Raw genomic sequence first — 21,471 nt, forward strand, 5'->3', positions numbered from 1 at the left:
CGGACCATCCCTGCACCCCTGGCACGGGTCCCAGTTGACTGTGGTATATACCACAACGCACATACTTTTAATGTGTGCAGTTTACTCTTATTTTGTTGAGAATCCTTGTGTCTATGTTTGCCAGAGATACTAGCCTGTACTTTTTTTTTTGTGATGTCCTTGCCTAGTTTTAGTATCAGGGTAATGTTGGCATCATAAAATCAGATAGGAAACATTCCATCCTCTTTAATTTTTTGGAAGAGTTGGAGAAGGAGAGGTGTTGAGTCTTCTTTAAATGTGTAGTACAATTTAGTAGTGATGCTATCTGGTCCTGGGCCTTTTCTTACTTTCTTTTTTATTTTTTGAGGTATTTTTTAAAGTATATTTTGATTATGCTATTACAGTTGTCCCATTTTTATCTCCCCTTTTTTCCCCTCCCCCCTGTACCCCCTCCCCCCTGTACCTCTGCCACCAGCATTCCTCCCCACCCCTTAGTTCATGCCCGTGGGTCATATATATAAGTTCTTTGGCTTCTCCATTTCCTATACTGTTCTTACCCTCCCCTTGTCTATATTGTGCCTACCAATTATGCTTCTTAATCTCTGTACCTTTTCCCCCATTCTTTCCCCTCCCCCTCCCCATTGATAACCCTCCATGTGATCTCCATTTCTGTGATTCTGTTCCTGTTCTACTTGTTTGCTTAGTTTGTTCTTGTTTTTTAGGTTCAGTTGTTGAGAGTTGTGAATTTGTGGTCATTTTACTGTTCATAGTTCTGATCTTCTTTTTCTTAGATAAGTCCCTCTAACATTTCATATAATAAGGGCTTGGTGATGATGAACTCCTTGAACTTGACCTTATCTGGGAAACACTTTATCTGCCCTTCCATTTTAAATGATAGCTTTGCTGGAGAAATAATCTTGGATGTAGGTCCTTGCCTTTCATGACTTGGAATACTTCTTTCCAGCCCCTTCTTGCCTGCAAGGTTTCTTTTGAGAAATCAGCTGACAGTCTAATGGGAACTCCTTTGCAGGTAACTGTCTCCTTCCCTCTTGTTGCTTTTAAGATTCTCTCTTTATCTTTAATCTTGGGTAACTTAATTATGATATGCCTTGGTGTGTTCCTCCTTGGAACCAATTTCTTTGGGACTCTCTGAGCTTCTTGGACTTGCAAGTCTATTTCCTTTGCCAGATTGGGGAAGTTCTCCATTATTATGTTTTCAAATAAGTTTTCAATTTCTTGCTCTTCCTCTTCTTCTGGCACCCCTATGATTTGGATGTTGGAACATTTAAAGTTGTCCCAGAGGTTCCTAAGCCTCTCATTTTTTTGAATTCTTATTTCTTCATTCTGTTCTGGTTGAATGTTTATTTCTTCCTTCTGCTCCAAATCATTGATTTGAGTCCCAGTTTCCTTTCCTTCACTGTTGGTTCCCTGTATGTTTTCTTTATTTCACTTTTCATAGCCTTCACTTCTTCCTCTATTTTGCATCTGTACTCAATCATTTCTGTGAGCATCCTGATTACCAGTGTTTCAAACTCTGCATCTAATAGTTTGGCTATCTCCTTGTTGCTTAGTTTTTTTTTTCTGGAGTTTTGGTCTGTTCTTTCACTTAAGCCATATTTCTTTGTCTCCGTGCACCTGTTACATAGTAAGGAGTGGAGCCTTATGTATTAGCCAGGGTGGGGCAGCCCACTTCGCTGTGTTGTGACGCTGTATGTGGGGTCACAGATGGAACAATACTGCTTGCTCAGCTCTCGCCCCAGTTTCAGTCACTTCCCCACTACCCACAAACAAATTGGGCCTTTCTGGTGCTGATTCCTGGGAAGGTGGACATTCTAGTACCTGGTCGGTATCTCCAACAAACTCTCCTGTGAGGCTGGGAGTTTCTCCTGCCGCTGCAACCCTCACAGGTTTTTACAGTCAGGTTTTAATGCTTTATTTCCTCCCACTGGAACCCTGGGTTGTGGGATCTGTCTCACTCCCCAGTTGTTGCTCCTGGATTATCCACAGGTGAATGTGGGACTGCCTGGTCCACCAGCCACTGCCTTACCTGCCCAATCCATTGCCTTGCCATGCCTCCTCTCCACTTGGTTGCCCATCTCCACCCCTCCTACAGGTCTGGCTGGATGTTTCTTCTTTAACTCCTTGGTTGTTGGACTTCCATACAGTTCAATTTTCTGGCAGTTCTGGTTGTTTTTTTGTTTTAAATTTATTGTTGTCCTTCTTTTGGTTGTGTGAGGAAGCAAAGCATATCTACCTATGCCTCCATCTTGGCTGGAAGCTTGAGGTTTTTGATTACTGTTTTAATTTCCTTACTAGAAATTGGTCTCTCAAGTTTTCTAACTCTTCATGATTCAGCCTAGCAAGGTTGTAAGCTTCTAAGAATTTGTCCATTTCTTCTAGGTTTCTACAATAATTTGATGATGGTGTGTTGGCTTTCATAGTATTCTGTTGTAGTCATTTGTATTTTTGTATCTATTGTAACTTCTCCTCTCGAATATCTGATTTAATTGAGTCTCCCTTCTTTTCCTCTTAGTCACTTAGCTAAGGGTTTGTCAATTTTGTTTATCGTTTCAAAGAACCAACTCTTCATTTTATTTGTTTTTTCTATTGTCCTTTTATTCTCTATTTTATTTATTTCTACTCTGATTTTTATTATTTCCTCCCTTTTGTTGACTTTAGGATTTCTTCTTTTTTTCTAGTTCCTTAAGGTGTAACATTAGATTGCTGTCTGAGATGTTTTTGTTTTTTGAGGTAGGCCTGTATTGCTATAAACTTCTCTCTTGATACAGTTTTGCTGTATCCCAAATGTATTTTCATTTTCCTTTGTCTCTATATATCTTTTGATTTCTTCTTTTATTTCTTCATTGACCAGTATTTGTTCAGTAACATGTTGTTTAATTTTGCATATTTATGATTTTTCCACCTTTCTTTTTATGATTTCTAGTTCCATATCATTGCAGTTGGAAAAGATGCTTGATATATGACCTCAGTCTTCTTATATTTACTGAGACTTGTTTTGTGCCCCAAAATATGGTCTGTCTTGAAGATGTTCCATGTGCATTTGAGACGATTGTGTATTCTGTTGCTTTGGGATGGGAAGGTCTATAAATATCTTAAGTCCATTTGGTCTAATGTGTCATTTAAGGCTGATGCTTTCTTGTTGTTTTCTTTTTTAGAAATTAAATTTATTGGGGTGAATTGGTTCATGGGATCATATGAGTCTCAAGTGTACATTTCTATTATACATGATCTGTATGTTGCATTGTGTTCTCACTACTCAAGATCAAATCAGCTTTTGTCACCATCTATTTGTCCCCCTTTACCTTTTACTTCTCCCACGCCCTTCCCTCTGGCAACCACCATACTGTTGTCTGTGTTCATAAGTTTCAGTTTTATGTGCCATTTATAAGTGAAATCATATGGTTCTTAGCTTTTTCATGTTGATTTTCTGTCTCGATGATCTCTCTGTTGGTGTAAGTGGGGTGTTAAAGTCTCCTACTATTGTGCTGCTGCTGTCTATTTCCTCCTTCAGGTCTGTTAATAATTGCTTTATATATTTTGGTGCTCCTTAGTTGGGTAAATTATGTCTTCTCATGGATTGTCCCATTATCATTAGAAAATGCCCATCTTTGTCTCTTGTTTCCTTTTCTGTTTTGAAGTCTATTTTGTCTGATGTAAGTATGGCTATATCTGCTCTCCTCTGTATACAGAATTTTTAGAGTATCATCTTCCAGCCTTTCCCTTTGAGCCTGTTTGTCTTTGGAGCTGCGATGAGTCTCCTGAAGGCGGCACTCGGTTGGGTTTTGTGTTTAACCCATTCAGCTACTCTGTAGCTTTTGATTGGTGAGTTCAGTTTATTTACCTTTATAGCGACTATTGATACATGAGGATTTACTAAAGCCATTTAATATTTTGTTTTCTGATTGTTTTGTATCTCCATTGTTACTTTTCTGTTGTGTTTCTGTCTGCTATTTTAGTTTGATGATTTTCTATGATGTTTTTCTGCATTTATTCTTTTTTTAATGTTTCGTGTCTCGGTTCAATTTTTGTTTTGTGGTTACCATGAGGTTTATATAAAATATCTCATAGATAAAAAATCCTTTTTCTCCTGATCGCATTTTATCTTTATTTGCCTGTAAAAATTCTGTCCTTTTTCTTCTCTCCTTTTATGTATTTGTTGTCACAAATTACCCCTTTTTATATTGTGAGTTTGTCATCAACTCGCAGTAGCTCTGGTGGTTTTTAATACTTTTTCTTACGTATAACATTTATTTTATAATTAAGTGTTTAACACCCTATTCTGAAATAGAGTTGCAGTTTTCTGCTTCTGTCTGTTTGTCAGCTTACTCAGAGTTTTAAATATGTTTGTCTTTTTGTTTCAGTTAGAAGACCTCCTTCCAACATTCTGTGTGATGCAGGTCTTGTGATGAGAAACTCCCTCAGCTGTTGTTTGTCTGGGAAAGCCTTTGTTCCTCCTTCACATTTAAAGGCTAAGTTTGCTGATTACAGTATTCTTGGCTGGTAGTTTCTGTCATTCATATTTTGAATATGTCATTCCATGCTCTCCTGGCCTGTAGGGTTTCTGCTGAGAAATCTGATGATAATTTGACGGGGTTCCCTGTGTAGGGTTATTGTCTTTTCCCCCCGAGATGAGTTGAAAAGTCTTTATCATTACCTTTTGACAGTTTTAATATAATGTACCTGGAAGAAGGTCTTTTTTCACTGAGAAAATTAGGTGTTCTGTTAGCTTCTTGTGCTTGAAAGTCCAGTTCCTTGCCTAGGTTTGTAAATTCCCATCAGTTATGTCTTTGAATAGGCTCTCTGTGTCCTTTCCCTCTCTTCTCCTCCTATGTCACCCATTATCCTCATGTTGCCCTTTCTAAGGAGTCGGGAAGTGCTTGTATAGTTCTTTTATTTAAAAACAGGTCTTTCTCTTCTTTCACCTGAATTATTTCTAGATTTCTATCTTCAAGCTCGCTGATTCTCTCTTTCATATGATCTGCTGTATTTCCAATGCTCTCTAATGCACCTTTTATCACATTTATTGAGATAAATTCTTCAGCTGCAGAATTTCTGTTTGGTTCTTTTTTATAGTTTCAATCTCTTTGGTAAAGTACCCTTTTTATTCATTAATAACTGCCTTCCTGAGTTTTTCATATCTTGTTGAGTTTCTTCATGACTGCTGTTTTGGCTCCTCTACCATTTATATCACAGTCTTCCATGACTTGGAGTTTGGTTTCTGGATTCTGTGTTATCTTGGTTGTTCTTGGTGCTTGATGGGTTGTTCTTTTGCTGCTGCGTTTGAACACTTATCTTATTTAGGTACCATTTTGATTTTAGCAGTTCAGCAGGTTAATAATTAAAGGTCTTTATTTTGTTTTCCAGTAGATGGTGCCATAGCTCAAGTTTTTGTTTTCTCTTAATTACACTACTTGCACCCCAGAGTTGTGTGGGGTGGGGGGGACATTGCTGTGGTTGTGGGAGTCACCACCTGGGTGACAGAGATGATGGATGTCTGCACCGTGTCCAGATGGCCTGGGTTTCAGGGCACCACCACTGCGGTGGTGGTGGTGTATGTGTAGGGGACTTGTCAGGTTGGAACAAGCTGGGTTTGTGAGCCCCCTGCACTGCTAACTGGTTCCCTGTGGCTGCTGGTGCTGCTGCACCAGCTGCCGCCAGGCTCTACTGCAGCTGGCAGAGGGAGTGGACTCTTGGGCACTGACACTGCTTCTGCCCCGCTGCCCCTCTGCTTGGTGCGGGGGCTGCACACCGACTCCCCCACTGCTACTGTGTTAGCTGGGTCTCTGGCCTGAGTCACGGTGAAGGAGGAAATGTGTCTGTGGACACTGTCCCGCCTCCCCTGTGTGTTCCAATATGCACACATTCAGATGTACCAGTGTGTGGGTGTCTCAGGCATGCCAGTGTGTTGAGCGAACAAACCTTTGTTTCTACGCTCAATACACAAACGGATGACTAATTATAGATCGAAGGAGAGATAAAATAGGGCCTTCCCATTCTGCTGTGATGCTGATGTCACTCTCATCTTAACCATTTTTAATATTTTCAAAAGTGTTAAGCACATTTTTAAATATTTTCAATAATGTTAAGCACATTTGCATTATTGTGCAACCAAACTCCAGAACTGTTTTCATCTTGAAAAGCAGACACTGTGTACTCATTAAACGTCACCTCCCATTTCTCCCCCAGCCCTTGGTACTTCCCAATCTGCTTTCCTTCCCTCTTTCTTATTCTGAGTACTCTAGGTACCTCATATAAGTGGAATCATATAACATTTGTCCTTTTGTGGCTGGCTTGTTTCATGTAGCATGATGTCCTCAAAGTTCATCCATGCTGTAGCATGTCTCAGAATTTCCTTTTTAATGCTGAATAATATTTCATTGTATGCATATACTAGATTTTGTTTATTCAATCACCTGTAGGTGGACATTTAGGTCGCTTCCATCTTTTGTTTATTTTGAATAATGCTGCTTGATTTCAATTCTTTGAATGTATATCCAGAGGTGAAATTAATTGCTGGATCACGTGGTATTTCAAATTTTAGTTTTTGAGCAACTACCATACTATTTCCATCATTTTACATTCTTACCAACAGTTCACACAGGTTCTGATTTCTTCTTGCTAACACCTGTTATTTTCTTTTTTTTAATAAAAATAATGGGTGTCAGTTGGTATCTCATTGTGGTTTTGATTTGTATTTCCCTATTTATTAGTGATATTGAGCATCTTTTCATGTGCTCGTTGGCCATATTTGTGTATTTCTGCAAAAATGTTCATGCAAGCCCTTGGTCCATTTTCTCTTTGGATTTTTTGCTTTCCTTGTTGGTGAGGTGGAGGGCTGTTTCACGTATCCTGGATGCTAACTCTTTGTTAGACATGTAATTTGCAAATCTTTTCTCCCATTCCACAGGTTGCTCTTTCACTTGGTTGCTTGTGTTCCTCCATGCATTAATGTCTTAACTTTTGACACGGTCCACATATTTAACTTTGTGCAGTGTGCTTTTGGTGTCATATACCAGAAATCATTGCCAAATCAGTGTTATGAAACTTTCCCTGTGCTTCTAAGAGCTCTATAATTTTAGCACTTAACTTATGTTTTTGATTTCCTTTGAGCTATTTTTGTATATGATGTAAGGTAAGGATTTAACGTTATTTTCTTACCTGTGGCTAGACAGTGTTCTCAGCACCCACTTGTTGGGGGGATTATTCTGTCTCCATTAGTCTTGGCACCTTTGTCTAAAACCACTTGGCTGTATGCGAGGGCTTATTTCTGCCCTCCCTGTTTTATTCCAGTGGTCTGTACATTGTTTCTAAGCCAGTACCTCACTGTTTTGATTACTGTAGCTTTGAAGTGAGAAAATATGAGATCAGTTACTGGTGGATTGTGTGTTTCTAGAAATTTACCTCTTATCTAGTTATCCAATTTGTCTGCATACAATTTTTTTCCATAGTATTCTCTTATAAACCTTTTCATTTGTGCAAAATCACTTGTAATGTCTTCCTTGTTTCTGATTTTAACTATTTAAGTCTTCTCTTTTTTTTCTTAGTCACTGTCTATAAAGGTTTGCCAGTTTTGTCGATCTTTTCAAAGAATCAACTCTTGGTTTTGTTGATTTTTCCCATTTTTTAATTTTTCTTTTTTTATTGGTCTCTGATCTAATCATTATTATGTTCTTTTTTCTAGCTTTGATTTCAGCTCCACCCCATTCCCCCTAGTTCTTTATGGTATAAAGCTAGGCTGTTGACTTGAGCTATTTCTTTTTTTATTGTAAATGCTTATAGCTATAATTTTTCTTCTTAGTACTATTTTTACTGCATCCCATAGTTTTGATAAGTTGGGTTTTTATTTTCATTTGTCTCAAGATGTTTGAAAATTTCTTTTGTGACATATTCTTTGACCTATAGGATTTTCCAGTTTTTCTCCTGCTACAGATATCTGATTTCGTGTCATTGTGATTATACAAGCTAGTCTGTGTGATTCCAGTCTTTTAAAATTTATTAAATTTTACCTTGTGGCCTAACATATGGTCTGCCTGGAGAATTGTCTGTGTGCACTTGAGAAAAATGTGTGTTCTGCCCTTGTGTGTGCAGCATTCTGATATGCCTGTTAGTCCAATTGCTCCATAGTGGTGTTCAAGTCTTCTGTTTCCTTCTTGATCTGCTGTCTGGTTTTTCTATTGATTATTGATTGTGGGATGTTGCTTCTACTATATTGTGTCCCTATTTCTCCCATCAATTATGTCAGTGTTTGCTCTGATATTTGGGGTGTGTGTGTGTGTGTGTGTGTGTGTATATATATATATATTTGTTGTATGTTCCTGGTGAATCAAATGGCATTGGCATTTTTTTGGCCATAGAGTTTGTGTTTTATAAACTCAAATATGATAATCCTTACTTTTATGCGTTTGTGTTTACTATCTTGTTTAGAGAGGTCTTATGCACCTCAACATTAAGAAATAAATTGACCAATAGTTTCCTCTAGAACATTTTTTTGTTTTAATGTTTGATCTACCCAGAGGTCCAAACACCTTTACTTAACATGGACTTGAGCCTCTAATATTCTGCACTGGTTGGGTCCTCCCAGTAAGTGTGGACCCTGTCACTGTCTCCCCACGTGGGGGCTGCCTGGCTTAGTCTGGCCATACTGTTGCCTCTTCTCTTGCCTCTCTTCTGTCAAAGTCTAACTAACTAATCAGGTGCTTCCTATCTCCGGTAAGTCCATCTCCTGGCAATGCTGATGATGTTCTGTATATGCTATGTTACGTAAATTACGGGTTTCAGCCAAAATTTCATGCTTGCTGGGTGCAATGCCTGGACAGTGTACCTACTTAATAAATAGTAAGTGGATACAAAGATTGTTGTAACCTGGATTCCACACACATCCTGGGGCTGTGAAATGAGACTCAGAGACTCAGGAATTTTCATGTCACACTCAAGCTTGGGCCAGTTTATCCTTTTTTTAATGTCATCTAGGGAAGGGGCTTGGCTTGGGAAGCGAAGGGCTGAACCCAGAGAGGCAGTTATTTTTGCATGGGATTTACCATCTTTCCCACGAAGAGGGGAATATCGGTCCTTTCATCCATGATGATGACTAAGAAGGGTCTGTTGAACTTGATGGTCAGATGCCTGAACCAGGCACTCTCTTCTAAATGTGTGGTGCCAGAATGTTCCATCCCGTTTTCATCAATGGTCAGCACGGCCTTATGCAGAGCCTGGAAGGGAGGGAACAGAGGCAAGCTTGAGGCAGAGGCAGGCTGCACTGTCCTCTTCCCTGGCCTGGGAGCAAGGTCCGGTATGGAGGGAGCTGCCCTGGGGGCCCAAGGAAGGGGTCTTTCCAGAGGCCCCATGGGGACCTGGGTCTTTATAGCATTTCCTTGATTTAAGAAACAGAACAATGACAAAGAGGCGGATTGCCAGCTGGGGGTCTACCATTTGAGCATTTTTACTAAAGAACTACTAGATTTATAATTGGAGGCATCATGGTGTAGTGGAAAGAACATGACTATCTATCACGGGATCTGGGTTCAAATCCCATTTTTCCCACTTGCTAACTAGCCTTGTCACCCCAAGGAGATGAATACTCTCCTTGAGCCCTTGCTTTCCCAAGGAGGAAAGTCAGATGCATGATATGATCACCAAGGGCCACTAAGTGCTTTATGTGAGCACCTCGGTCAGTGCAGATGTTCAAGAAATGTGTGTGTGTGTGTGTGCTAGATGTGTGCATGCATGTATGTGTGTGTTCATGCGTACAACAAAATCAAAGATCTTTCTCTGGTAAGTATGGGGCACCATCACCTGGGTACACCTTCAGTAAGTATACACCTACTTACTCAACTTCACCCCAGACTCCTCTTCTTTACCTTTCCTTCCCCAGGGGCTGCTCCCTTCCCTGCCCCTCCACACCATGCTCAGTCCTCTCATCACTTGGAATGTCCTTCCCCATCCAGGTTCCCCTCCCTGCAGGGGACACACAGTCCCAGATCCCCCTTGTCAGATTTTTAGCCTGACTCCACCTGCTCACCCTCACTCTCCCTGACCCACATTCTCAACCTCCCTGGAAACACCCCACCACTGCAGGAGGCAGGATTACTTGTGCTTTCTGTCCTCCCTACCATGTCTCTTGTTTCCAGGGTCCGATTTTAAGCCCCTGGGGACCAGGACTTTGATGGGGACCTTTACAGCGTCTAGTCCACAACCCAGCACTCAGTTTGTAGCCAGTGTCACAATGTAGCTGGTTTCTGGTCACCTAATTCTCCTGAATAAACGGCATCTTTAGCCAAAATCACTCATTAACTCAGACTTGCTGACTCATCAGTGGCTCCCAGTGTCACAGGACGTGGGGCCAGAAGTCTGTGAAGCCACTGAGCCTAAGTCTGCCTTTGTAAACATGGGCCCATTGAGGCCCTGGCCAAAGGTGAGCAGAGGGCCAGTGACACATCCTCCGAGGATGACCCTAAAATGCCCGGGCACGTGAGGCCACCTCCTTCACTCAGTCTCCTGACCACACCCCAGTCTTGGTGAGTCCAGTGGCATTCCTCAGAGTCCTCATTCTGGCGGGGTGTTTGTGTTCCTTTGTCCCCTCACCCTGAGCTGCAGCCCCATCCATGCACATTCTGACCTACGGAAACCAGGGTCAAGCTCACCTTGGAGAGTGTCAGGGGCACTTCCTCACTGATCCCTGAGAGCTCAGCCCCGTTACTGAAGACCTTGGTGACACCCATTTGGCCCAGGATGGTTTTCAGATCATAGGTTCCAGAAATGGACAGTTTGGGCAAATACAAACCAGCAGACCTGTCAAAATGGTTAGAAAACAAAGGAATTTCACAACTTTGAAAGTGTTACCTTTTCTGGTCATTTTTTCCATTTAGCACCCTGTCTGCCTGCCCACAGGAGGATGGAGGTCAGTGTTGACTTACTGTATTTTAGGTCCTCTAGTCCTGTGTCAGAGAATGTTAGCATGGAGGTGGGTCCTCCTGTGCTGCAAAGCCTCTCAAATGCCACCTCCTCTGAGAAGCCCTCCAGGCAGATCCAGGGTGTCCTCTAGAAGCAGTGTCACACTGCCCTGTAGAGTTTGGTCACCCCAGACTGGGACTTTGGGGCTGGAATTCCAGGGGAACGGGGGGTGTGGTGTCAGGTGCTGCATGACATTTGCTCAGTGGATGATGAGTGACGCACGGGGCTGATTGCTCAGCTCTTGTTCTGTGTGGGGACAGAGTGTGGCCCTGGGATGGGTCAGATGTGATTCTGGCCATGGACTTTCTATCTTTTTACTCCACAATGTTGATTCTCTCCTGGTGTGTGTGATGCAGCTCTCCCTGAACCAGGCACTGACATGGGGAAGGGGTGGTGTCTGTGCTCTCAGTCCCCAAGGACAGGACTTCTGCTTTCTAAGCTGTGGACACTGTCCCTCTCATGGCACCTGGCAGGTGCTACCTAACCTGACACTGGCCTCCTTCTGAAAGCACAAGGCCATGCAGGAGATGTGGGTCCCCCTCCCTTGGTCCTCTGGCCAGGCCTGATGTGGCAGCTGCCCTGGGCTGGGAATCACCGTTTGTTGATGCCTCTGAGGATCTTGGAGAGGTGCTTCTGGGAGAGCCTGTCCTCTAGCTGCTTCATCTTGCCCAAGTCGGGCAGGATCAGGAGGCTGAAGAATCCACCGCTGTAGTGCTGCAGCAGCACCCAGCTCGAGAGCTCCCGCTCCTGGTACAGTTGAGAATAGCCCACGCGGTGGGTCATAGGCACCTTGATGGAAGTCTTCTTGTCCACATGGAAGTCTCCTTCTACAAAGCGCTCAGCCTCGAATTTATCATCCCATTTGCCTGGAGAGGGGCGAGGGTGCATGTCAGCCAGGGGCAGGAAGGGGAGGCACCTGTGGTAGAATGAAGGAGCCCCGAGCCTCCTCCTGAGCCGGCCCTCCCTGAGCCTCAGCTGCCCCATCTGTGCAGTGGGGCTGACACGAACATTGGTCCACTGAAGGGACTTTTGGGAGGATGGTGCCCGGCTCGAGCGGAGCCCGGGTTGTCTGCATTGCAGAGGCTGAGGGGTGCAGTTGGGCTGGCAGGGTGAGCAAGCAGCTTGACTTGCACTTCTTGCTTATCTGATTGAGGGTCGCCTGGAAGACTCTAAATGACAATTGTCGGCCTCAGTCATACTCAGCACAGCCTTGTGTGAGTGCCCCCCTCCCCCTGCCTGTGCATCAGTGGTTCTCACCATTCAGGGAAATCACTCTTGTTCTTACTCTAATGGCCTTTTCCTGGACCAACGTGTGAAATGCGGAGGCCTGGGCATCTCCCCTCTGCTATACCGGGAGACTGTCACTATCCTGGCAAGTCAGAGTGGACAGCAGCCTTGGGGACCCCTGAGCCCAAGTTTCTGTTTGGGTGGGAGGTGGAGACTGGGGCTGGAGAGGGGACAGGGCCTGCCTAAAGTCCCACAGCAGAGCTGGGGCCCGACTGTGCTGACTCTGGCCTCTGCTCTCTCCATTGTGCTGCTCTGCCTCAGACCACAGAGCCAATGGTGTGCAGGAGGTAGCCCCCGACCTTGACCCTCAGCTCCCCTATGCCCATTTCCATTCCCATTGGACAGGCTATTTCCATTTCCGTGGACTGTTAAACAGCCTCAGAATGCCCTCTGAGACCCGCAGCTTTCTGACATCTTCATCAGTCAGAGGGAGGAAGGCAGGCTGAGAGTCAAGTTTAGCTGGGCACCTACTTTGTGAGCACATAGTCCCATGTTCTTTGCAACGTGCTTGCTCCTTACAGAAACCCGACCACGAGGGTGCTGTTCCAGATAGGAACCTCAAGGAGGTAAAATGACTTGCCAGCAGCCAAACAGCTAGTAAGTGGTAGAGGCAGGATTTGAACCCTGGCTTTTGACTCTAAAGCTGTCAGTCCTTTCACTACCCTAGAGTTGTTCAATGCATATAGTTCAAGAAACCCCATTTCCTTCATACACTCTGCTAAAGCTTGTGTTTCCGGCTCTCTGTCTGGGAGACATTGCATGACGGCCTCCCTCCCTGGAGGGGACTTATGGTGCCCACGAGCACGTGCAGAAAAGGCCCCGACAAGCTGTGCAGGGAAGATGCCACTTTGACCCTCTGACCCATCACCCCCAACCGCACTTGGCCTTGGAGAGTGTGTTAGTGGTTGTGTGAGGGAGCGAGTTGCCTGTGCAGAGATGCGTAGTCACAGGGCACCCTGCACTGCCTGGGGAAGTTTAGCTGAGTATAGTTTTGGGTGTTGTTGAGAATACACCCAACAGTTTTGGGTGTTTCCCTTAGAACCAGCTCAGGCTGGTGCTACAACCTACCATGAAAGACAATGTAATTCACCAGAGCAAGAGTTGTGTCTTTGTCAAGCTCTTTGACCAGATCCACGATTTTTCCTTGGGTCTCCTTCTCTATATAATCGTTGATCCGTTTTTTTGACTCCGTGTCTCTGAAGTTGACAGAGAAGGTTTTTGAGTTGTACAGCCTCCTGACATCCACAAACGAGTGTACTTGCTTCAGGTTCTTATCAATAAACAGCATACTGCTACTGAGCAGCTGGTACCTGTTGTCTGGCCGGTGGAGGGTGTTGAGGAGATGCTGTAAGTGTGTGTGGATATCAGCCTCAGGCACTTTCTTCAACTTGAAGTTTATTCCCTTCAGGATCTGGGTGTGAGTCTCACCCTTGGCCCCCAGTGAGAGCATGGCAAAGGCTGTAGCGACGCTCACTGGGGAGAAGAAGATGTTGGTGGTATTGGACTGATGGGCCACCTGGCGGTAGAAGCTGAAAGCAAAGTCAGCCAGGTTCGGGGCAATCTTGTGGCCAGCTGCCTCCTGATCGTGCTGGGATAAACCTGTGTCCTGGACAGCGTCTCCCTGGGGACCGTCAGCCAGGGAGGCTGGGGCCAGGCAGCACAGGCCTGCCAGCAGGAGGAGGCTCCACGCGATGGAGGATGGCATTGTCCTGCGAGAGAGAAGGGGCATCTGAGTAACATGGCATAAAGCACCCAGAGTTTATCGAGCACCTGCTCTGTGCAGCATGTGCCGAGGGCTCTCCTAGATCTTCGTCACCGAAAGACTCAGAGCAATCGCTAAGGCTTTTACAGTGCTCACCACAGGCCACGCTCTGCTCTGAGCACTGCACCGTCTCCCCTCATTGGCCTCTCATAACAATTTTAAGATCTCGATCACATGACAGTTCTCAGCCTACAGATGAGGAGACCAAAGCTCCATGGGGTAAAGTCACTTGTCCAAGGTCATAGAGCAAGTAAAGTGGCAGGACCAGAATCACACACAGGTAGTGTGGGCCCACAGTCCATGCTCCATGGCCCCACTAACATCTGCAGTGACCCTGAAGTGCCAGTGCCGCAGCCTTGCTGTATGAAAGAGGAAACTGAGGCACAGGATATACGTAAGGTACATGCACACAGTTACCCAGGAAGCAGCCAAATCAGGCCCAGGGATGACGGGATTTGGAGCCACCCTAGGGTGGCTGCCATTGAACTTTGTAATTATAGGGCAGAGAGACTGCTACCCAGAGGGGAGGGATCTTGCTGAAGGACACACAGCTGGAACACCCAGAGCGTGAGGACACCCACCCTGCCTGACACTGCCCGGCCTCCCTGTCACGCCACAGACTTAATCCACCTGCCTTTTCTCGCAGCTGCTGCAGCTCTCAGGTAGAGGCTGCTTGAGTCTGGGGTGGGTAGTTATCTGCCCCTGCACCGTCCCAGGCCCGGGGAGTGCTGCTGAGCAAAAGCACGCCAGAGCCCTTAACCCGGAGGCCCTCACACGTGTCAACTGCCCTTTGTCTCGTGGAGTGCTTTGCTGTCCTCATGCAGCAGGATGTCAACAGTGAGGTTTGAGAGGGTTAGACTTGCTCACGGCCACACAGCTGGTCACACAGACCCAGGACAGACAGGCCTCTGTGCTTCCGGTCTGGCACCCTGCATCCAGAGGGGGTCACTGCCAAGTCTTCCCAAGCTGGCACTGGGCTGATGCTAGGGGCCAGGCACCCAGGAGGCAGGTGTGTCAGGCTCAGCGCTGTAAGCTTTCGGGCTGCAAACTGTGTGTGGTGGGGGCCGTCCTGTGCTGAACTGGAGGGTGTTCAGCAGTGTCCTAGATTAAACCGACCCTCGGGTGTGATGAGGAAATATTCTCCAGATTTCCACAGTGTCCCCTTGGGTCAAAAGTGTCCCTGCAGCGGTCCCCTGTGTGGGCAGGAGGGCTCAGAGCATGAGCCCCCTCGGGAGCCTCCCCACCCTGGTTAGATGGACTTCTCATTTCGGAGGGAGCGTGGGTCAGCTGAGTCTCAGCCGCATTGGCTCACTGGGGGCAAAGTGTCCACTTGACCCAGTCAGTTTGGGGTGCTCCTTCTTCTTGGTGGGGACCTTGCCTAGGGACCCCAGAACTCTGCTGTGGCATGTTGTGCCAAGGCCTTCAGGCGATCCAGCAAACCTCTCCTGTCACCTTGGGAGCTTGGACACCCCTGTGGGCCTTCTGCCACTGGGCGCTCAATGACGAGCACCCCTAAGGGCTTCATGACAGCAGTCTCTGGGTGCCAGGGCTGTTCCTACTGAGTAGTCAGACGCAGCCATAGCCCCTAGAAGCCATTACAAGCTGCCCCCACAGCAAGTGTCAGGTCCCGCCCCCCAAGTTGTATGCAGGGCCGGCAGTTTGCCCACCTGCCCACATAGCCTGGACCTGTCTCCCAGCCCTGGGCTCAGATGACAGGTCCTCAGAGATGCTGCTTGCTCCAGGGACACAGGGTGGATGTTGGGGGCAGGAGGTGGTAGAAAGGCATTTATTTTCTCTTTTCATAGACCTGGGTTCTGACCCGCCTCTGTCATTTCCCAGCTGTGGATCCCCAAATTTTAATCTCTCTGAAACTTCCCTTTAAAATGAGATTGTTGGGAGAAGGGAGTAAAAGCAGTCTAGTCATCAAAATGCACAGCCAGAAGGAGACCTGGAGGTCAGCTCTTAGCAGAAGGGGTCATGGGTTTTGCAAACTAAAACTTTTAGGGTCAGAGGGGCCAAGCGATATCAAGGTAGGCCGTGAACCCAGATAAGAATGGGGAAGAGGTGACAGAAAAGATAGCAGGGTTATCTGAAGGGTTAATGAATACACCTCAGCCTTTCAGGGGCCAAGGCCAGGGGTCTGTGGTGGTGGGAGACAGGGGGCCGCCCAGGGGGAGACTGTGGGCCATCCCCCGGAAACTGGGGGAGCTAAACAGGCGTCTGCTCTTTGCAGTGAGTTAGGGCGTGGAATCAAAGGTAAGGTTGAGGACTATGGCCAGGACAGGGGAGGAAGAGGGACCCTGAGGTAGAGAAGCATGGCAAGGCAGGGGAACATGGCACGGGAGGGCAGTTGCCAAGCCGACTCGTCCCTGCCTCCGCAAGTGTGAGAGCCACGGGGAGGGGGTGAAGAGAAGAGTAACAGCAAGCAGCTGTGCCCGCCAGCACTTGCTGTCTTGGAGGGCCTACTGTGTGCTGGGGCATCTGAGGGAAGTGACTCCGTCGCCTACTGTGCTGAGCTGGACAGTGAAGGCTCACCAACCAGCCTCTAATCCCGACCCTGCGCCTCAGGTTTCCCCTCTGTTGGGTGGCGACAATGACCCTGGCACGGTGGCGCAGCCCCACCCCGCAGCACCAGCTCAGGAGGAGGCTGTTGGAGAATTACTCACTCGGCAGGGGAATTCACTTCTTCTGCAGAGACACTCGCTGGGCTGGGCGCATCCCACAGGCGGGTCCCACACGCTCATGGCTTCACCTACTTATAGGGCGGCCTCAGGGGTCGGAGTGCTGAGTTCCATGGCCCAGTAACCCCCCAACCCCCATCATATGGGAAATGAGGCTGGGGAGCCTCCAGCGCTCAGCCAGCAAGTGCTTGATACCATCACAGAACCTTGATGTGCCTGCCTGAGGCGGCCCAGTCCAGCAGAACCAGCAGGGGTGAGGCCACCTGAAGCGTGGGGTGATGGGAGCCCTTGGCCATGCACAACCAAAGTGCATCTTGCTTTGATACCCACCTCATGGGTCTGTTGAGAGCAGCAAATGATTAAAACACACCCAGAGCCTGGAACTGTGCCCAAGACAGGGTTGACCTTCAGTAGATGTCAGTGGCCCGGAGTCACCCCGTGTGGAGTGGCCTGTGGCTACCAAGGCGCCAGCCTGAGGGAAGCCCCTGTCAGGACTGGACTCCAAAGCCCATTTGTCCGGGCACAGGAGGGAGATAACAGGCACCTGCCAAATGCCAGGGCTCGGAGCCACCAACTGAAGGAATCACACTGGGCTGCCTGACGTGGTTAGAATCTTGCAGAATATCAGTCCTCAGGGACCTTACGTTCCTATTTTGCTAGTGAGAAAACCAAGGCTCACAGAGGGAGGTGACTTCGCCAGCTCCGGGGGCCTGTGAGCGGCAGAGCTGTGAACAGGCCCCAGGCCGTGTGGCTCCCGGATCAGGGTCCATGGCGACAGAAGGTGCAGTCATCTGCAATTTGCTCCTGTTAATTCTGTCAGTGAATCAGGGGACAGCAGAGTGGGAAGCTAGCCCCGAACTATTACTTTTGGAATCTATGATCTTGATTAATGTTTAATATTCGGTGAGAGCCAGCACAGAGGCTTTTACAGTATAGTCCATAGAAGGAACTTTTAATGAGTTAGGTCTCATTATCCCCATTTTGCAGTGAAGGAAACTGAGGCACACAGAGCCCAAGTGGCCTGCTCCTGGTTCCGTACTAACTAGAGGCTGGTGTGGGGTTCCTGAATTCTTTCTGCTTCGTGACACTGCCTTTACTGTTTTTACCCTAACGTTTTAATGTGGAAAGTCACCTCAGGATGAAAGGAAATGAAGTGATAATTCTGAGAACATATTTTGAGGCTGTGGATAACTGTGGACTAAAGAAAAATAGCTTTTTTAAAGTTAATACAGTCTGTTCTCTGTATCTATGAGTTGGTTGCAATTTATTTGTTAGTTCATTTTGTTCACTAGATTCCACATTTATGTGAAGTCATATGGTACTTGTCTTTCTCTGACTGGCTCATGTCACTTAGCATAATGTTCTCCAGGTCCATCCATGCTGTCGCAGGAGCTGAGAGCTCCTTCCATGTGTGAATGTGCCATGGCTTCTTTATCCACTCGTCTCCTGGTGGGCACCGGGGCTGCTTCCAAAGCTTGGCTATTGGTGAAAAAGGTGAAGGGATTCAGCAAAAAAACCCAAGCAAAACAGAACAAAAAAAAGACACAGAAAGCAGTGTGGTGATTGCCAGAGAGAAAGGGGGCAAGGGGGAGGCGGAAGAGGGCAAAGTGGGGGCCGGTAAAGGGGACGGAAAGAGACCTGACTCTGGGGTGAGCGCATGATGCGGAGTGCAGATGATGCATCGCAGAGCTGTGCTCTCAAACGAAACCTGTAGGGTGGATTGACCAGTGTTACCCCAATCAGTTCAATGAAAAAGTGAAATCGATGCCTAGTTCTCACCTGCCGTGCTTACTGTGCTCTCTGTGCAAGTCCCGCCATAACATTCACAACAGCCCTGGCAGCTCCAACCTCCTCTTGCATGGCGTTCACTTTCTTCCCAGATCACCAGTGATAACAAATGGTGCAAATGAGCACCTGGTCGTGGGAAGCAGCTCTGACTTCAGAGAGCAGATGTCCCTGGTGATTATTTGTCAACCGCACCTGGGGCCAGGCCCTCCCTGTGGGACTGTCCCGCTCCTGTGTGACTTCACACTGTACCTCCCAGGTTTCCTGGCACACACTCACCACAGCACCTGGACGATTGCCTCCTGGCATGAGCTTCCCACCCCTTTTCCGGCACTTTCTAGTGTGGTTCCCTCCCGAGGGTAGCCCTTCTGCCTTCCCTTGTCCTTTCTGATCTTAGCCATCACTGAAGGCTTGCTTCTTAGGTGCAGACGTCTTTGAGAGCATTTTTTCTGATTCCAGGTACATCAGTCAGGAGGAGCTGGCTTTTGCTCTGGTAACAAAGGGCGCAGAGTCTCAGTGGCTGGCAGCCTGGGCTGCTTCCTGTGTCCTCGAAGGGGAGGCAGCTGCCTGGTGAGTGTGCCTCTCTCTGATTTCTCCACTCAGCAGCCTTGATTCCATTGGTCCCCCAAGACTCGGCTCAGTTTCATCCAAAGCTGCCCCACAGGCCCAGCCATGAGTGTGGCTGTGTGCTTTGCTGGCAGGACCAGTTGTGAACATCCAACAAGGGGCACACAGAAAGGCCTGGCCTCTGAGGCTGCTCTCGGTGGCACGGGTTGCATGTAGCTGTTTGTGGGTCAGTGCTGGTGGGCGGACTCGGAAGGTGCACGTTCACCGTGCTGCAAGGCTTCCTTTGTCGCCATGATGGACCGGCACTCTTCGCGGGTGGGACCTGGGTCTCCTTCTTTCTATCTCCAGGATTTTGCAGGTGCCCAGCGAATGTTTTCATTTTCATGTGGAACAAATGCCCACCCCGTGGGCTTGTGGAGAGGACCAAGGGAGCCTGTGGGATGGAAATCAGTATGTAGCCCGTATTTCCCATTTCTGAATCAGTGCGCATATGTGAGAGCCCAGAAGCCCCCTTGACCTTGGTCTTCATTTTACTGAATGAGTCTCAGATGCCCACCAGTCAGGGCAGAGCTTGCAGTTAAACTCAAACAAAAGCTTGTTATTTGTGTTTAAAATCGGACTGCTGTGTCTTCCCCTGTAAACTGGGAGAGAGGTGGAATGTCACTGCCATGTTGTCCCTGCCTCAGCCAGAGGTGGCTTGTGTGTCTCTTTCTCATTTGTCTCAGAGAAGAGCTGGGTGCCTGCTGGAGGGGGAAGATGACCTGGACCAGCCCGGAACCCTCAGAGGCTGTGTCTTTGGCGGGGGCTAGGCCAGAGAGGTGGACCCCGTGTGGATGGGAGGTTGGAATTGCTCATGAGCCCAGTGGGGCTGTCTGGAAGGGGACATGGCTGACGTGGTGAGGTTTGGAGGAACAGTTTAGCCCCCAAAACCAGTTCTGTCACTTACTAGCTCCAAGGCCTTGAGCAAGACAGCTAGCCTCCCTGAGCCTCGGCGCCCTCCCCTGTAGAAGGGACACGTAAGGGCAGAGCAGCTCTGCTCACAGCCGCGCAGTGCTGCTGGGAGGGCCCTATGAGAAAATGCTTGAAGAGCCCCTCCCAGGCAGCCAGGCACCTAGAAAGAGTTTGCAATGCCACAGTGAAGTCCCGGCATTGGTACCCTGCTCTGCTACCCTGTAAAAGCTGTTTTAACTGTCCGAACCTCAACCAACTGAAGGTAGGCTTTATATTCATATGGGGGTGTACCGAGGCCCGGAGAGGCTTGAGGACTTCTCTGAGTCACACAGCTGGAAATGACAGGGTCTGAACTTGATCCAGGTCCTTAGACCCTCGGGTCTGGCATCATTGTAGTTGTTTGGCGATGTTCATATCATTATTGGCATTAGTGGAAGTTGGAAATCTCTAGGCAGGGAAAACCCAAAAGGATAGGAGGCTTATTTGGGGAATAGTTGAGTCTTCATCCATTATGGAATGTGCAACTGCACCTATGTGGCCGTTTTGACGAGTGTAAATTTCTGTGACTCCACCTGGTTCTTTAGGATACACTCGCCCCAGTGAGCGGCTTAGACTGTGATTCCGAGGTTTGTGTGGGATGGGGCAGTCCTTCCCCAGGACAAGCCCATCCCTGTGAGACTCCAGGGAGCTGGCTCCTTCAGGCTGGGCGTCCAGCCAGCCATCCTGACTGCCGTAGCCCTTTGGCAGAGCCTTCGAGGATGGGAAGGAGCTGTGTGGCTCTTAGTGAGAAGGGCTGCTCCCCGGACAGCCTCTAGCTATGGTCCAGGAGCTGTGGTTTCCCTCCGCAGACCACGGGGAGGGCCATGGGGCAGGAACAAAGCAAGTTGAATGCATCCCCCTTCAGAGCTTAGCCAGGGAGGGCAGGCAGGGCCATTGGGGTTGGTTTGCTCTACTTCCCCTCCCATGACTGAGGAATCATTATAATGCCTTCCCAGAGCCAGCCAGGACATCTTGTCCACATAATGAGGGAGGACAAGAGGATGTAGGGTGTGTGTCTTGGGGGAGTTGACTGTCCTGGTGACTTTGTGCAGGTGATACAGACCAACACCAGAGACCCTTGTCTTCACCTGGGGAGCAGAGACCTGCTTCTAGGAGAACGTATTTGAGGGTCCTGGGGTAGAGATGGAGTGACAAGGACAGAATATATATTCCTCGTCCAGCCCCATTCAAAAAGGCAGATCAGCCAGAGCCCTGTGAGTGGTTGGGGCCCCACCTGGCTCAGGTGCCCGTGTGGGATGAGAAGGGCACTCGTCTCCCTCTGCTGCCAGAGGTGTGACCGCTCTGTGCCCCGTGTGAGCTGAAGGTACCGGGAACACTGGGGAGGCAGCCTTGTGGTGGGCGCTAGCAGCCCTGCTGGGGGAGGGCTCCCACAGGGCACAGGTCGGGGCTTAGCCAGAGCACCTGGTGGACGCTTGGTGGAGCAGGGTC

General features: G+C 47.8%; 1 protein-coding gene across 1 annotated transcript; it reads right to left on the reverse strand.

The window, feature by feature from the left end:
- Positions 1 to 8,928: 8,928 nt before the first annotated feature.
- LOC112311528 (alpha-1-antitrypsin-like) lies at positions 8,929 to 18,769 on the reverse strand. Its single transcript, XM_024567918.4, has 5 exons — positions 18,460 to 18,769; positions 13,306 to 13,946; positions 11,546 to 11,816; positions 10,641 to 10,788; positions 8,929 to 9,209 (listed from the first exon to the last, which is right to left on the reverse strand). Exons 1-5 carry the CDS (start codon positions 18,501 to 18,503, stop codon positions 9,018 to 9,020), a joined length of 1,296 nt encoding a protein of 431 aa, XP_024423686.2. The 5' UTR covers positions 18,504 to 18,769; the 3' UTR covers positions 8,929 to 9,017.
- Between the last annotated feature and the right edge of the window lie 2,702 nt (positions 18,770 to 21,471).

Source organism: Desmodus rotundus, chromosome 7, assembly GCF_022682495.2.
Source record: "Desmodus rotundus isolate HL8 chromosome 7, HLdesRot8A.1, whole genome shotgun sequence".
Taxonomy (NCBI): domain Eukaryota; kingdom Metazoa; phylum Chordata; class Mammalia; order Chiroptera; family Phyllostomidae; genus Desmodus; species Desmodus rotundus.

Coding starts and splice junctions, on each gene's coding strand:
- LOC112311528 (XM_024567918.4), bottom strand. CDS start 18,503: ATGTTATGGCGGGACTTGCACAGAGAGCACAGTAAGCACGGCAG. Junction 13,947..18,459: donor GAGCACAGTAAGCACGGCAG/GTGAGAACTAGG, acceptor TCTCTCTCGCAG/GACAATGCCATCCTCCATCG. Junction 11,817..13,305: donor GAATTACATTGTCTTTCATG/GTAGGTTGTAGC, acceptor GCCCCTCTCCAG/GCAAATGGGATGATAAATTC.